At 37.8% G+C, this 15,896-nt stretch overlaps 1 protein-coding gene across 1 annotated transcript in view; it reads left to right on the forward strand.

Annotated features, from left to right (window-relative positions):
- Positions 1-15,593, forward strand: part of LOC107543268 (catenin alpha-3) — a 435,074-nt gene extending 419,481 nt beyond the window's left edge. Inside the window, exon 9 of the mRNA XM_087824142.1 lies at positions 15,097-15,593. Within this exon, the coding sequence (XP_087680268.1) occupies positions 15,097-15,384 (288 nt within the window). The 3' untranslated portion in view covers positions 15,385-15,593. The remainder of the gene's footprint in view (positions 1-15,096) is intronic.
- Positions 15,594-15,896: the final 303 nt, after the last annotated feature.

The following is a 15,896-nucleotide window of genomic DNA, read 5'->3' on the forward strand; positions in this document are numbered from 1 at the left end:
GAAGATACATTGGGTACTGCCACACAGGTTAAATAAGTTCAGGGCTGGGGTCCAAGAAGGTCATTAGATGAAACCTTTGGAAAATTCATAGATGAGAAAGATTATAAATCAGACTTACTTCTGTGGAGCCTTTACCAACCCCTTTAAGCCCCTCATCAGCTACTTGACTACTGTAGTTAGTGCCAATAAACAGTCTCAGGGTTAAAGAGGTGACCAGTCATTTCATAACATGAGTCATGTTTGCATCATCTCTCCGAGAGAAGGGGAACCGAATTCTGCTGAGGAATGCAGAAGTAATTATGCGTGCTCTTCCTGGTGCCATTAGTTAAGCACGGACTTACTCATGTGCTTTGGTTGCGGATGGTTTATGAAGCATATTTAAGTATCAAAGTTAGGGAAGTGGAACAGAACATTCAGATTCCAGTTTTAATGGAGTCAAATTCTCCAGAATATAGCATTCAGCTAAATTCAGAGTTATTCATTTTCCAAGCTCACCCCAGGGATAACTTTATTACCTTAGTTATAGCATTCTTACTGAGACTGCTCAAGGACATTGTTTACCTTAAAAATCTTTAAAATTTCCTTGAAAGAGTTTTAATTAGCAGCCCTCCTTCTTTTAAATGTTCTTGGTTTCTATTTAGGCAACATTTAAGAAGAGCCCATAAATGTGTTTTATTTTTATATAGGACAGTCAATCTGACCCTGCTTTGGTTAAATTAGAATTCCTCTTCCACTCCTTATTTTGGTTTTTCTAGCACAGCAAACATGCTTGCAAAGTGTCATGATTATTAGATCCATGTAATCAAAGACATAATAGTCCCCTCTCTAGAGTCTTTAAAAAATGTAATTACCACTTAAATGGGAGTCAACAACCAAATAAAATTAGAGTTTGGTTTATCCTACATCTGTAGTTTCTTATATCTGTTTTCCCAGCAAGGATCAGGGCAAGTAATAGCAGTTCACTGTGGTAAGTGCTACAGTGGAAGTGTGTGCAGGGTAAAGTCGAGAGTGCAAAGAAATTAGTGATTGAGGGAGAATGGCGTGGAGAAACGACACCTGTCTCACTAGAGATTTACGAGGGTAATTCAGCTGAATCTTAAAGAGTAAATATCAATTCAAGAAAAACTCTTGGAATAGAGGCAGACCATCCACAAAGCCATGAGGGCGTGGTTTTCATTTTATGCTATGAGAAACTAACAAAACTGTAAATGGTTGGATTGGCGGAAAATAAGGTAGGCACAATTATTTGAGAATATGACATGTTCAATACTCATGACTTCATTCTGTGGTTACTGATCCTGCATTAAAGTTTGTAAAGCAGAATAATTATCAGAATTATATTTTGGCAAGATAATTCTGTATACAGTTTGGAAGGTGCATTAAAGGAAGGGGGGAACTGTAAGGGACTAATACGAGGCTATTTCAATGGTCCACATAAAGGGGGAAGTGAATGTAAATTCTAAGAAAGAGGTTTAGATTGAAGAGAGATTTAGGAGGTAGAATGAATACATTTTGGTGACTATGAGCAGGATAGACAGATTTGGGGGTCATTATATTAAACATTGCTATAGTGCATGCTCTGGGCCAAGTGTTTAATATACATATATAATATATAACCTTTTAAATTGTCATGTCAACTTTAGGTACAATTATTATACCTGTTTTTCAGATGAGAAAACTGAGGCACATAGAGATTGACAAAATCATCAGAATTCATTCAGTTAAGTGGCAGATTTAAGTTTTGAGCATACGCCTTTTCTTCTAAAAAATATGGTTTAATCAGTGTGAACCATTATTCTGTCTGCCTAGGGAGAATATGGGGATCTAGGTGTGGGTTGTGTTTGTGATTATTAGAGCAGACCCATATGTAAATGTCCAAGAGATATGATAATGAAACGCAAAAGAGACGTCAGGGCTGAAAGTAGAGATGTGGAATGCTTCAAAATATAAGTGTTAACTGAAGTCATAGACATGGCCAAGAAATGATGCACACTTCTACTGATCCAAGTGAGAGAAGCAGGGAATTCAAAACAGCATGATGCCATCAGAATCTCTAGATGTAGTCCCTTCCATGATATTAAAATAAGAACTACTTTATTGTTTAATGAGTAAGTTTGGTTGCATGATTTGTATATATTTGAAACAGTTCCTTGACTAAAATATTTCTGACATGTATAGTACACATCTGTACTATAACTGCATTAATCCCAGATACTAAGAGCTAATTTAAATAAATTAACAGTACTAATCAACAGTTATTATTGAATCTAGATTTGAACAACTAGAGTAGTCTCCCTTCTAAATCTAGTTGTAAACTCTCTAAGCAAAGTTTTACTATTGTAATGAGACAACTGGACATAGTCATTTGCCTTTTCTGGTGAATGAACATTTTAGACAATAAATTATAAAGCCTGGGGCCAAGATGTATCAGGTATCTGGTCAAAGACGCAGGATTGATATTTTATTTTTGTGTTGTTGTAAAACTTTATCTAAACTCTTAACTCTCTGTTCCACAACTCACCTCACTTCTTTGTCAGTTCCAATAAAATATGCATTCATGAAGGCTGAGCTATAACTTGACTGTATTATTACCCATAAAAGTTCACCCACTGGAGATATCCCTGGGATTCTCTATTCAGGCAAAAAGCTTTTCCATAAGTTAGAATGGATGTTGCCTATGACCCTGAGATATACCCAAAATAGAGAACTATCATATTAGTATGTTGTTGTTGAACTGAAAGGAGAAAATAATTAAAAACTATGAAATAGTAGCATTAGGTAAATTTAGCATTACTTCAGCTGCATTACTTCAGTAGCATTGTTAAGGAAAACTATCCTTACATGCACTAACATAAAAACAAGCATTTTCAATTTGCCAGTGTTCTAGTACAGGATAAACTATATTGTCACTTCTTCTGATTAATTCAAATATATCAACACAATCAGGCATAATTAGCAGATATCTTAAAAGAACAATTCAGAAACATGACATGATTATAAGCAGAATCACGCATGAGCTGAGAATCCTGAAGTAAAGGGATCCTAGAAAAATATATTTTATCATCCCCTTGCAAAAAAATTATTCTCCCTTTGAATGGTGGATTATTTCTTAGACTAGAAGGTAAGTTCAAAGATATATCCTTAGGAGATACGATTAGTGTTGTAGCTGGACTTTTTAGGCCCGAACAACCCCAATGTTATACATATGGTATTATACTGACAGGGGAAACTCAGATTTTCCTGTGGCTTATACAGCTCTTGTGACTTGAGCTGCTTTTGGGGATGTACAGGAGGGGTATTCATATGTGCTCCAAAAAATGTACAACTCTCCTGCCATTGCTACATCTTTACTTGCCCGTCTCTTCCCTCTCGGTGATGCTGTGGTTCTATTAGGTGGTGAGATCTCCAGTTCTGCAAAGCTGGGTCTCAGTTTCTGCTCTAAAAAGCCACACAGCTCCATAAAACGAATGATTATCTTTTATGGGTCCCTAATCAATGTTTACGCAAGGTGAAAACCCTGACCCCCTGGTACCTAAGCTGTTTCACTCGCAGATGAGCTTGTCTTTGTTTCTCAGTGCAACGCTGTGCCTTGGCTTCTTTCCACATTCCCTCAGTTTCATCCTCAACTTCTCTGCCCACGTTTTTATGTTTCTTTCTCAGCGTATTGTTGAACAGAACTCAATACCTGGTTGAGTGGATGTGTACCTACAGCCGCCGTTTTCATTGAAGCTAGACTGCTTTCAACATGGATTTTAGCATTGGCAGTAGATAGGAATTAGATGGGTGTGGCATGGTTCCATAGGTAAAATAGTTTGTGATTCAAATTGTGGAGGCAGAGTGATAATACTAGGTGCAAGTGAGCAATAGCAAATGGAGTGGTCATGCTAAGTAAATACATGATCTAGAAGATCAAAAAGGAGGCAATGCAAAACTGAGTGCCCACAGCATGAAACCCATAGTAAGGAGTGTCCATATATGTTCTCAAACAAATCATGCTGGGGGGGGAGTAAATACAACCAATGTTTCCAGGATGGCTGGAATGTGCAATATCAGGTAGAGGGATGACATCACCTCATCTTAACTGTTTTGAGCTGGGCATAGAGAACTGGCAACAGGATTTGAAAAGGCGAGTGCTTTTGATTATAAGTGACAAAATCCATCAGTGGTTTAAACCCTAAGTCCAGACAATGGTTGTTCCAAGGTATAATATAATGTCATTGAACTTGGATTCTTTCCATTTCCTTCTATCACCCTCTCTTTCTTGTTATCCCTTCGTAAGTTCAGTATGGATGCAGCAGATCCAAAATTCATGGTTTTATACAACTACTTTTTAAGAAGTAAAAATGAGCTTTCTCTTTATATGACATGATCTTTTATTATAAAAATAATCTTTCCCAAATCCGCTCCAGCAGACTTTACCCTCCCAGTTAGTCAGGACAGAGTCGCATGAAATACCCCTAGACCAATCAGTTGTAAATGATAATAGACTAATCATGATTTATCCCTCAAGGCTGGGTACATTTCTGAACAAAATCAGTGTTTAGTTTTCAAGGAAGAATGCAATTGGATATCCAACCACTACTGTCTGCCATAAAAGACAGTGTGGAAGATGAACCATTAAGAACTGAATACTTACTAAATGTGTAAGATAGAGATTACTAAAAATAGTTTAGATCTTGAACCTTGGTTCTTATTAAAATGCCTGTGTGGCTATTTCGTATTGTTGTCATGGCGAACACCTTTGAAGGGGAATAACCTGCTTAGCCTGCGTCTTCAGTGACTAGAGAATAGCTCAGACTTCTTTATTTTTGTTTTTCCGCCACGACACCCATTTTCATGGAGAACATATTTCTTAGGAGCAGCCCCACTTCACCGAACACTGTATTGATAAAGTAGGCTTCGAGCCTGATTACTGGGAAACTAGTTTTAGCTCGCCTCCTTTCTTCCCCACTCCCTGAAGTGTATCAGAATGTATGCCAGTGAAAGGCTATAATTAGAGGGATAACCTTGAAGCCACTGTAATATGTGGGAAAACAGTAAGTCATTTTCCAACTTCGGTATTTGAACTGTTATTACCACCAAATTATGGACCTTGTGACACATATCACAAGTAATTGAAAATGCACCAGTGTGTCTGGACCCCTAGGTCAAAAGCTTTGACCTAGAGGACAGCCCTCGTCTTTGTGATCACTGTATTATTGCCATTACATTGTTGAATTTCTTGGACTCATGGATATTTGAATTGAATGGCGAGATTTAAAATAGAAGAGAAAACCTTGGGCATCTGAAGTGGGAAACACACACACACCACCAACACTCACAGCTCATTGCTAAGCATATAATAAACACTTAAAAATCAGAGGCTACAAATATGGAGATTTACCTATAAATTCAGAGTTTTGAGTCAGTTATGCTGTAGTAGGGGAGATATTGTGCAGCCACATCTGTGTAGAAGAAGAAGAGTGGGTTGGGAGATCTCAGCCAGAGCAAAACCAATCCAAACGAGAGGCTTTGCACGATATTACAAAACATTTTCTTTTCTTGAGAGAGCAGGGGACTGGGAGTTCCATAGGTTTGAGCTAAATCCCAGCTTTACCTCTCACTGCCTTTGTGACCATGGGCAAGGCACTGAAATTTCCTGAGTCGTCATAGATCTTAGATACATGATCTGATATATTGGAAAAATAATACTTTCCTCACAGGGTTGTTATTAGGGTGATAGACAATATTTCAAAGTACAAGTTTACAAAATGGAAGCCATTATTACAACTTCATCTCCCCTCACTCATTTACTTTTGCAGTAACTATTGGAAAAGGAACGTTGTATTCAAAACCTTGGTGGTCATAGTAATGATAGCGAGTCAGTCTATATACAATACATTGTGCTATGTATGTACTTAATCTGCCCTCGTGGCAGCCTTCTAAGTTATTGTCGTTTTCCATTTTACAGAGGAGAAAACAAACTTAGATTTTTTACCTTAGGTGGTCTCCAGAGTCCATATTTTTAATGACTCAGTTCTACTTTCTTTCTCTCCTCTCTACCAACACACCAACGCACCTGTAAAGTCAGCCTGTATGCTTTATTCCTTAAATTCACACCAAAGCTCAAAACACAGTGACTAAAAACCACACATGGCTTCATGCTTCTACTGCCTGCTGAGTCCAGTGCCTGGGGAGTCAGTTTAGACACCGACTGCTTTGGGGTTGGGACTCGCTGCTAAAAAAGTTTCCCATTTTCTAAGCAGCTGGGAGAGCAACAACCAGCTGCTCTGAAATATGTTTGAATCTCATCCCCTCAACTAGGAGACTGCTGTGCTTATCTACAGGAAGACTGGAAGATTGTTTTGTGTTTTATAAGACACGCCAGGCAGGATGAGAGAGATTTCTGATTTGATAAGAGACTAAATTCAAGAACAGAACGTTTTAGTATTTCCCCATTGTAGACACTTTTCAACCTCTAATATTTACTCACAAATAAAGTTTGTGAGTCTCAGATAAATAGAAGACAGTCATTTAAAAGACAGTTTAATTGTTTTCCACAAATGCATTTTTTACACCTGACACATCCCATGCCTCACACCTGAGATAACAGTGTTTTCTTGCTCCAGGCTTCCCCTGGAATAATTTCGGAAGCACAGTTCTGTCTTGTTACCTGCTGCCCTTTCCTTCTAGTGTGTGGATGAAACAATAACAGTGTACGTGAATGCCACTGCTTATCCTCGATTTAAACCACTGACACAGTACATAATCGTAATATCTGTAGGCCAAAGCAGGCATGGGGCTGGAACAGCACCCAGATCTACCAATGGAATGAGACTATGGGAAGCATCAGATATTAAAATAACACACAGGAGTCCAGAAAACGCAGCTTTATCATAGATTTTGTTGTTGCATTTGTCTAAAGCTAGTCATGTTTTCAGTGTAGCTCTTACTTTATAGATAATTGTGAAATTCAGTTTTTATAGAGACCAGTGCTATATTTATAGCATCATGAAAAACCATGGTCAGATTTTCAAAGACTGAAAAAACTGGGTTACATAGGAAATTTACAACATGAGGCAGAATTTCAGATGCACCTCAGAACAGGGAAGCTGACATTTTACTTAGAACACCACATTCTGTATATAAGTATATACAATGTATGTGCTTATCTACAGAGTGGGGCAAAAGTAGGTTTACAGTTGTTAGTATGTAAAGTACAGGAATAAATAACAATACTACAAGAATAAAGTCTTTCCTATACTCACAACTGGAAACCTACTTTTGCCTGACCTTATATATCAGTAATAACAAAGTTTATTTATGTACCACCACCAGGCCCCTTTTGTAACCTCTATTTTCCCAACGAAATACTGGAATTTATCGTCAGAAGCACAGGCATGTCTGACAGCATCTTAAAGAATATAAGTGTATAAAAGCCTAGCGAGCTAAAGAAGTCATCACTCTGTCATATTTTATTTTACCAAGTATGGAGATAACAAAAATAACTACTTGATTTTGTGTAAACATTTCTTTGATTGAATGAGGGCACGTGAACTTTTTTTCAAGTGCACACAATATTATAATCACAGATATGGAAAGGTAAGTACTATGAGATTTCATGAATAAAACCATGGCATATTGAAACTGAGGGGAACATGCTTGCTTCTGCAAAAGTCTCATTTTGCCAGTCATAGTGACTTTGTTCTCAGAACCTTTCCCTAGCCAAGACTTTCTGACTACTGGGTTTACCCAATGAGAGACAATTGGCAGACTATTGGAAAGCAATCATCCTCTTTTGATGTTTTAGCTGCATGTCATGGCTTCATCTTTTCCATCTCCTCCAGTATTAGGAATGGTATCAGTTCATGCTGACAGTGAGTTGAGGGTAGCCTCACAATCATCGATTTCCTGTATTAAATTTAATGTTTGAAACACCTGAAGTACTTTCTATTTTCCTCACTGGATCCTGACTGATAAACTCACTAAAGGAATTGTGATGAGCAGAGCTGGACTCATGCTAATTTGAGAAGTGTGTAAACTGTGTGTGCGCGCGCATGAGAGTTATAGTATTTATCCCTCACCTCTTATTGTCAAGAAATGTTCTTGTGCTCTTCCTGGGCTTTTAAAACATGAATAGAACTTATTCTCAGTTTTGTTCCATTAAAATCTCTAAATTCTGTCGTATTATTGGCCAGATCACCTTATAAGCTTATAAAGACCATAGCTTTATTATGTGCATGTGTAAAGCCCTAGCTAAGTATAAGTGTGATAAAACTTAATCTTAACGACCAACCCTGAAGTGTATTTTAATTGTAGTCATACTAAAAGGAAAACAGAAGCTGAGAGGCTAATTAACTTCTTCCCAGGCTGCAAATCTAGGATATGGTGAAGTCGAGGTACAAATGTAGGTTACTTACTGTAAAACTGATATTTTATTCTTGGACTGATATATTTTTTATTATATTAGTTTTGCTCAGGTGATTGACTGGCTAATGCTGTCTTAACTAAGGTAGGATTTTTAGAGCTCAAGTAGTAATGAGTTTGAGAATCATAATTATAAGCAAAGTAATGGTAATTATAGCCTTGTGAGTCCATTAGTGGGTTCAGACTAAGTAAAACAAAATAAAAAATAACAACAAAACAGAGAGAGCTTAAAACTCAAATATTTAAGGAACACCTGGAGAAGACATACTGCACAGGAAAATTCTACATGGAGCAAGCTGAGAGGTTAATGGATAAACTAGACTAGGTTTACTTGACACTAAGGAAGGAAGGTTTTTAGAAGGAAAGGGTGTTTTACTGTCTTGACTATTAAGAATATATAAAAGATAAAGACTAAAATGTCCACTGAAATGAAAAATCTTTGATTTCTGCATAGAATGTAGTGTGTTTTGATAAACCAATTGCTCCAGCAAGAACTAGAAAAGCCAAATAAGAGACATAGAATAAGTACAAAATATTTAACATGCATGTGTTTGGATCTCCTAAAGAAGAAATACAAAGGGACAAAAACAATATTCAAGAAATAATTGCCTAAATTTTTCCCTACTTGAAAATTCAATTCAGAAGTTCAAGAGGCTAGGGAGGCCCAAAGCATGATGAAAAAGAAAAAAGTCGCACAGCTAAGTGCATTATAGTCGAACTGCTTTAAAAAAAAGAAAAAAAGAAAAGAAAAGTCAGCTAAAATCTTAAGAGCAGCCAAGGAAAAAAAGACCTGTTTCCTTCAGTGATTCATGAAAATGTATGACTGACTTTTTGAAAGAAATAATAAAAGCTCGAAGCTAATTAAGTGACATCTTTAAGGTGAAAGAAAACAACTGACAATCTAGAATTCTATAACTAAAGATAATATCCTTCAGAAATAAAGCTGCAATAAGATCCTTGCAGAAAAATAAAAACCAAGGGGATTTCTCACCATCAGGAATTCTCAAAAAGAAATATTTAAGGAAGTTATTCAAGCAGAAGAAAATTTTTTCCAAAATGGAAACATGTAAATGCAATAGAAAAAAAAGTACATATGTGAGAAATATAAATGCTGACTGTACAAAGTGATATTATAATTGCCCTATTGCACTTAAAATATGTTTATTATTAAAATTCATGATGACAATATTGTAAAAATTGAAATAAATAGAATTTTAATTTCCTATGATTCTAGCATTATAGAAAAGTAGTAAAAGTAATATTTTATATTAAACCTTAGTAAATTAAAGCAGCATATTTTCACCTTTAAAGTAACCAGAGAGATGCAAACTAAAATGACAATGAGGTGTCACTTCACACCTGTCAGAATGGCTGCCATGAACAAGTCAACAAATGATACCTGTTGGCAAGAATGTGGAGAAAAGGGCACCCTAGTACACTGCTGGTGGAATGCAGACTGGTGCAGCCACTATGGAAAGCAGTATGAAGGTTCCTCAAAAAATTAAATATAGAACTGCCTTACGACCCAGTGATTCCACTTCTAGGAATATATCTTAAGAAACCCGAAACACCAATCACAAAGAACTTATGCACCCCTATGTTCATAGAAGTGTAATTTACAGTAGCTAAGATCTGGAAACATCTCAAGTACCCATCAGTAGATGAGTGGATAGAAAAGCTGTGGCACATTTACACCATGGAATACTATACAGCTGTAAAACAGAAGGATCTCTTACCCTTTGACACAGCATGGAGGCATCTGGAGAATATTATGCTAAGGGAAATAAGCCAGAGAAATACAAGTACCACAGGATCTCATGTGTGGAATCTGATGAACAAAACAGATCCAGAGACACAGAAGTATGGAACAGATCAATGGATCTCAGAGGGAAGGAACGGGTGAAGGGGTATGTGGGGATAAATTAACCAAACGAGTTATATGCATTTATGCAGAACCCATGGATACATACAGTTGTGTGGTGAAGGCCTTGAGGAGAGTGGGTTCTGGGTGAAGGTGGTCAATATGAGGGGGGGAGAAGGGGACATCTGTAATACTTTCAACAATAAAGGTTTTTTTTTAAATGGCATCTGAGTTTTGTACTCTGATTACTTTACCAGTCCATTAAAGTACATTGACATTCTTATCTTGCAAGGTTTATTTACTGAATTGTGAAATTGAGAGAACTTTGTTCAATAAGTTGAACACAGAGACTGTAATGTGATGCATTACCCTACTCAAATTTTCCTTTGATTTCACACAAATAATTCTACTGAATCCTTCCCTTGCAGGATTTTTCATGAAAGTAGACCTGGATAAAAGGACATATATAACTTTTTGCAGACATAAAATTATGCAGTTATTTTCTATGAGCCACTGCTAGAGCCTCTAGCAAAATTCCCTACCATCTGTTAGGCTTGTCTATGCCCATCGCCGTGTGGCCTGTGATTTGGCTAATAGCAGAGTCATGCATCTTAGTACACATAGCTCTTAGACCCCAAAGATCCTCACAGAATCTTACAAGCTTTCCTCAAGAAATAACAGCATTCTCGTAGCAACTGCCTTAATCTGTGTGCAAAACTGGTCTTCTCGCTCTCCTAGGGGGATAATTTGACGTGTGGGTTTTTTTGGGTCACCCAGAGAAGTTTTACTGTGGCCATTTAGGATTTTAAAGTAAAAGAATTTGTCAGAGACCAATATAAAAGAGCACAGTGGTACTGATAGGGCTTTGCTGATTCTGCAAGGAAAGAAGACAAGCCAGTTTCCACATTTTAAGCCATGTTATATGCAAAAATCAAAAGGAAAGGAAATAATTGCAATCTATACATGACAAGGTTAAAGAGTCAAAAGGAGAAAGAGAGGAGGAAACAAGATGGCGCGTAGGTAACAGCTGCACCCACCGCCTCCCGCAACCACATCAAAATTATAACTAAAATACAGAACCACCATTGCTCAGAGCCTCCTGAAATCTGGCTGAACAGAAGCCCCACAACCAGGGACCTGAAGGAGCATCGAGACCAGGAGGAGGGGCGGAGACGCGGCCATAGGCCCATACCCAGGGGGTCAATTCCTCCCAGTGATGCCAACAGCAACCAAGGCTCAACTACAACAGGACAGTGCACACAGCCCACACAGGGGAGCTCCTAGAAGGCCCAGCTCAGGGGACTGGGGAGGCTGAGCCACTGGACCCTACAGGACACCTACTACACAAAGCCACTCTACAAATTCCAGGAGACATAGCAGCTCTACCTCATACATAGAAACAAACACCTGGAAGCAGCCAAAATGTGGAGACAAAGAGGAAAGAACAGAAGAAATCTCTAGAAGAGGAACTAAATGAAATAGATCCAAGCAAGCTAATGGATACAGAGTTCAGAATAATGGTTATAAGGATGCTCAAGGATATTAGTAAGAGTATGACGAAAATAACTGAGAAAATCGATGACATAATAAAGTACCAATTTGAAATGAAGGCTACAGGAACTGAAATGAATAAATTACAGGGAATGAACAGTAGAGGACGCTGAGAATCAAATCAACAATTTGGAACATGAAAAAACAAAAAACACCCAACCAGAAGAGCAAAAAGAAAAAATCCAGAAATATGAAAATAGCATAAGGAGCCTCTGGGAGAGCTTCAAGAGGCCAGGACATTGAAAACCTATTTGAAAAATAATTACAGAAAAATTCCCCAACCTAGGGAAAGAAATAGACTTACAAGTCCAGGAAGCACAGAGGTTCCCAAACAAGAGGAACCCAAAGAGACCCACAGCAAGACATATCATACTTAAAATGCCAAAGGTTAAAGACAAAGAGAGAATCTTAAAAGCAGCAAGTGAAAAGCAGTTAGTTACCTACAAGGGAGCACCCATATGACTGTCAGCTGATTTCTCAACAGAAACTTTGCAGGCCAGAAGGAAGTGGCAAGAAATATTCAAAGTGATGAAAAACATGGAACTACAACCGAGATTACTCTACCCAGCAAAGCTATCATTTAGAATTGAAGGTCAGACACAGAGCTTCTCAGACAAGAAAAGCTAAAGGAGTTCTTCACCACAAGACCAGCACAACAGGAAATGTTGAAGGGTCTTCTTTAAGAAGAAGCTAATGAACAAGAGAATCAGATGAACGTAATGAATCCAGAGACATTGACACATGCAACAGATGATCAAATTTCAGAGGAAAGAGGGAAGGGGGGTGGAGGGTGGGAAGAGATTAACCAAAGAAGTTGTACACATGTATGCATAACCCATGGACACAGACAATGAGGGAGTGAAGGCCTGGGGAGGGGGTGGGAGCGAGGTGGAGGGGGTCAATGGGGGGGGGGGAATGGGACACCTGTAATACTTTCAATGATAAATTAAAAAAAAAAAAAAAAGAATATAAGTTTTAGGGTGGGGAAGCCAAAGCCACTGGTGAAATCCTCAGTGACAGCCCCTAGGACTTTATTCTGTGGAAGACTTTATGGTAACACAGAGCCCTCAGAGCAAACCAAGTATTTTCATGTTTGAGAGAGAAACTTACCAAGTATCCTCAATACTGTTCATGCTAATTTGTCCTTAGAAGAAACTTTCATCTTCCTATAATGAGATTGGAAACAACTTCAGAATCTAAATGGGCTCCAGGAGGTTTTTAATGGAAATTACTAATTATTAAAGTACAGATTTTAGCCTGCAACCTCTCCATAGAGTAATGTTAATAACAAAGTGTGTTATTCTACCTAAAATCTAGTTTCTTTTGAGTTGTGAACAGATTTAGAAGCTCTAAGTGTCCTCTGGAATACACATGAGTGCTTCATGAAATCCTGTTTAATGTTTGCACAACACTTGTCATTCCTGCCAATGAACAGATTTTACATTTCTGGCTTCAATACATAAAAAGACTTAAAGATATGTAGTTGTCAAGTATTACTACCTTTCAAATTATAAATTTTTGTTGTTACCTTTTCAAGAATTTCTGGCTTGGCATATAATGGAGCTAATTAAATTTTTTCCCCCTACAAGCCCCTAGCCAGCCAGACCGCTGCCCCAGGCATATAACCTCAGCTTAGTACTTTCCTTCACTCATTTATTCTGTGAGATGAGACTCTGCAAACTGCAAAGGTAGTGTACTCAGGCCAGGCAGCTGCTGATGGGTTTTAGTAACTACAGGGTTGGTGTTTGAGTCTCAGCCCTGACAGCACACATCACAGAGAGGCGACAGTGAAGGCATATCTTTTGGTATGAGTTGGTTGTGGATGACAATCTGTCAAACTAAAATTATGGAAAAGGCATTAGTTGTATAAAAATGAACCAGGTTGGCTTAGCTCTAAGGTGTTTTGCAACAGTCTATGAGTACCACCGCATTTTGCCCTGAGATTATTTTGTGAACAAACCAGACAACATAATAATTAAAAACATAATCATGGGGGTGAAGGTTTCTTTTAGTGTCATTAATGCATCTTCATAATTAAGCAACTTTGTTAGTCTTCACAAGACAGAAATCAACAACTTAGCAGTCACTCTACTAGGTTCTTTACACATATTATTTAAATTTAATAAGCATACTTCTCCAATTTAATATCTGAGGAAAGCAGGAAGGAAATAGTTAAATGTTTGCCCAAGTTACCAAATGGCAGGCTTGGAATTTAAACCCAACTTTGACTAAAAAGCCTTGGCTTTTTCTACTTTAACACATTGCATGATACATTGAAAAGTTCTGTGGGTTTTTTTGTTTTTGAAAGATTTTTTATTGATTTTTAGAGGGGGAGAGAGAGAGAAACATTGAGGTGAGAGCAGAACGTCAATCTATTGCCTCCTTCACGCCCCCTCCTGGGGATTCAGCCCACAAGCCAGCCATTTGCCTTGGGAATCGAACCAGCAACCTTTTGGTGCACAGGACAGTCCCCAACCAACTGAGCCACACCGGGCAGGGTGAAACATTCTGTGTTTAAAAAGAATTTTTAGGTGAAATTATTTGGGAAATATTTGTGAAAGTAACTAGTATACATGCATGTATACATTCGTATGTGTGTATGATATTTGTCTTAAACTACAAATTCCCTGGAAGAATTTTCAGTTGTTGTTCTTATAAAATTATTTACACATAATATATCTTTTGTTGTGGATAGTCATCTGTTATAGAAAGGGCTCTCAGTACCACCCCTGCAAATAGGGAGGTCCATTACAAAGAAAGCAATGGCCATCTGGACCTTACTATATTATATAGAATTTATAGAATCCATTTCACTGAAAACCAAGAGGAAGAAATCAGCCTAACATATCATCTTAAAAGATAAAATATGGCCCGGCCGGGCGTGGCTCAGCGGTTGAGCGTCAACCTAGGATCCAGGTGATCGGGGTTCGATTCCCGGTCAGGGCACATGCCCAGGTTGCGGGCTCGATCAATGACTCTCTCATCATTGATGTTTCTATCTCTCTCTCTCCCTCTCCTTTCCTCTCTCTGAAATCAATAAAGATATATTTTTTTTTAAAAAAAAAGATAAAATATGGACCTATTTGTGCAGAAGATAAGTAGATAAATGCTCAAAGATAGATGGAAGGATAATTATACATAGGTATATATAAAATAAGAATTAACTTATTCATTTCTGGTACAAAAATAAAGTGACACATTTCATTTTCAGTAACATTAAATCTCTTTAAATTCCTGGTTGCCTACTTGAATAATATTTCTTTTTTTCCCTCCTGCAGTTGGATAGCGTTACCTCCCTAATCCAAGCAGCCAAAAATTTAATGAATGCTGTAGTGCAAACAGTGAAAATGTCTTACATTGCCTCAACCAAGATCATCCGAATTCAGAGTCCTACTGGGCCCCGGCACCCAGTTGTGATGTGGAGAATGAAGGCGCCTGCAAAAAAACCCTTGATAAAAAGAGAGAAGCCAGAAGAAACTTGTGCAGCTATCAGACGGGGCTCAGCGAAGAAAAAAATCCACCCAGTGCAGGTCATGAGTGAATTCAGAGGAAGACATGTCTACTGAAGCCACTATTTTATTCTAATATCTATATTACCAAGTCCTGGCTAAACACACTGCTTTTATTTTGCACTTGATTAGTATTATAAGTTCACTTGCTTTTAGAGTTTAACCCACAAGTAATGTAGAACATAGGAGGCTGAACCAACATGAGCAACACGTATTTGGGATCCTGTTATTGTTATCTCTGTATGCCTAATAAGTAATCAATATATGCTTGTTGAATGAATGAAAATTTCAGGTGCCATTTAGCCTTTCCCATCACAGAGACTATCTTACATTCATTACCAAGTGAACATAGGAGATTTAAGTGAGTCTTACTCATTGGTAATGGCTTGATTACATTCACCCTTTTACTTTTAAGTTTAAAAATTCACATGAGTTCTTGACTTGGTATTCAATGAAAACAAAAGACCTCATAAAATATTTTCCCATTAAATCTTGCTTTACTTGACCTGACCTGACAGATGTGTGGTTCCTGCTTTAGAGGGGGGGAAAAATCCATCTCTACCTGTCTG

This window comes from Miniopterus natalensis, chromosome 14, assembly GCF_054644295.1.
Source record: "Miniopterus natalensis isolate mMinNat1 chromosome 14, mMinNat1.hap1, whole genome shotgun sequence".
NCBI lineage: Eukaryota > Metazoa > Chordata > Mammalia > Chiroptera > Miniopteridae > Miniopterus > Miniopterus natalensis.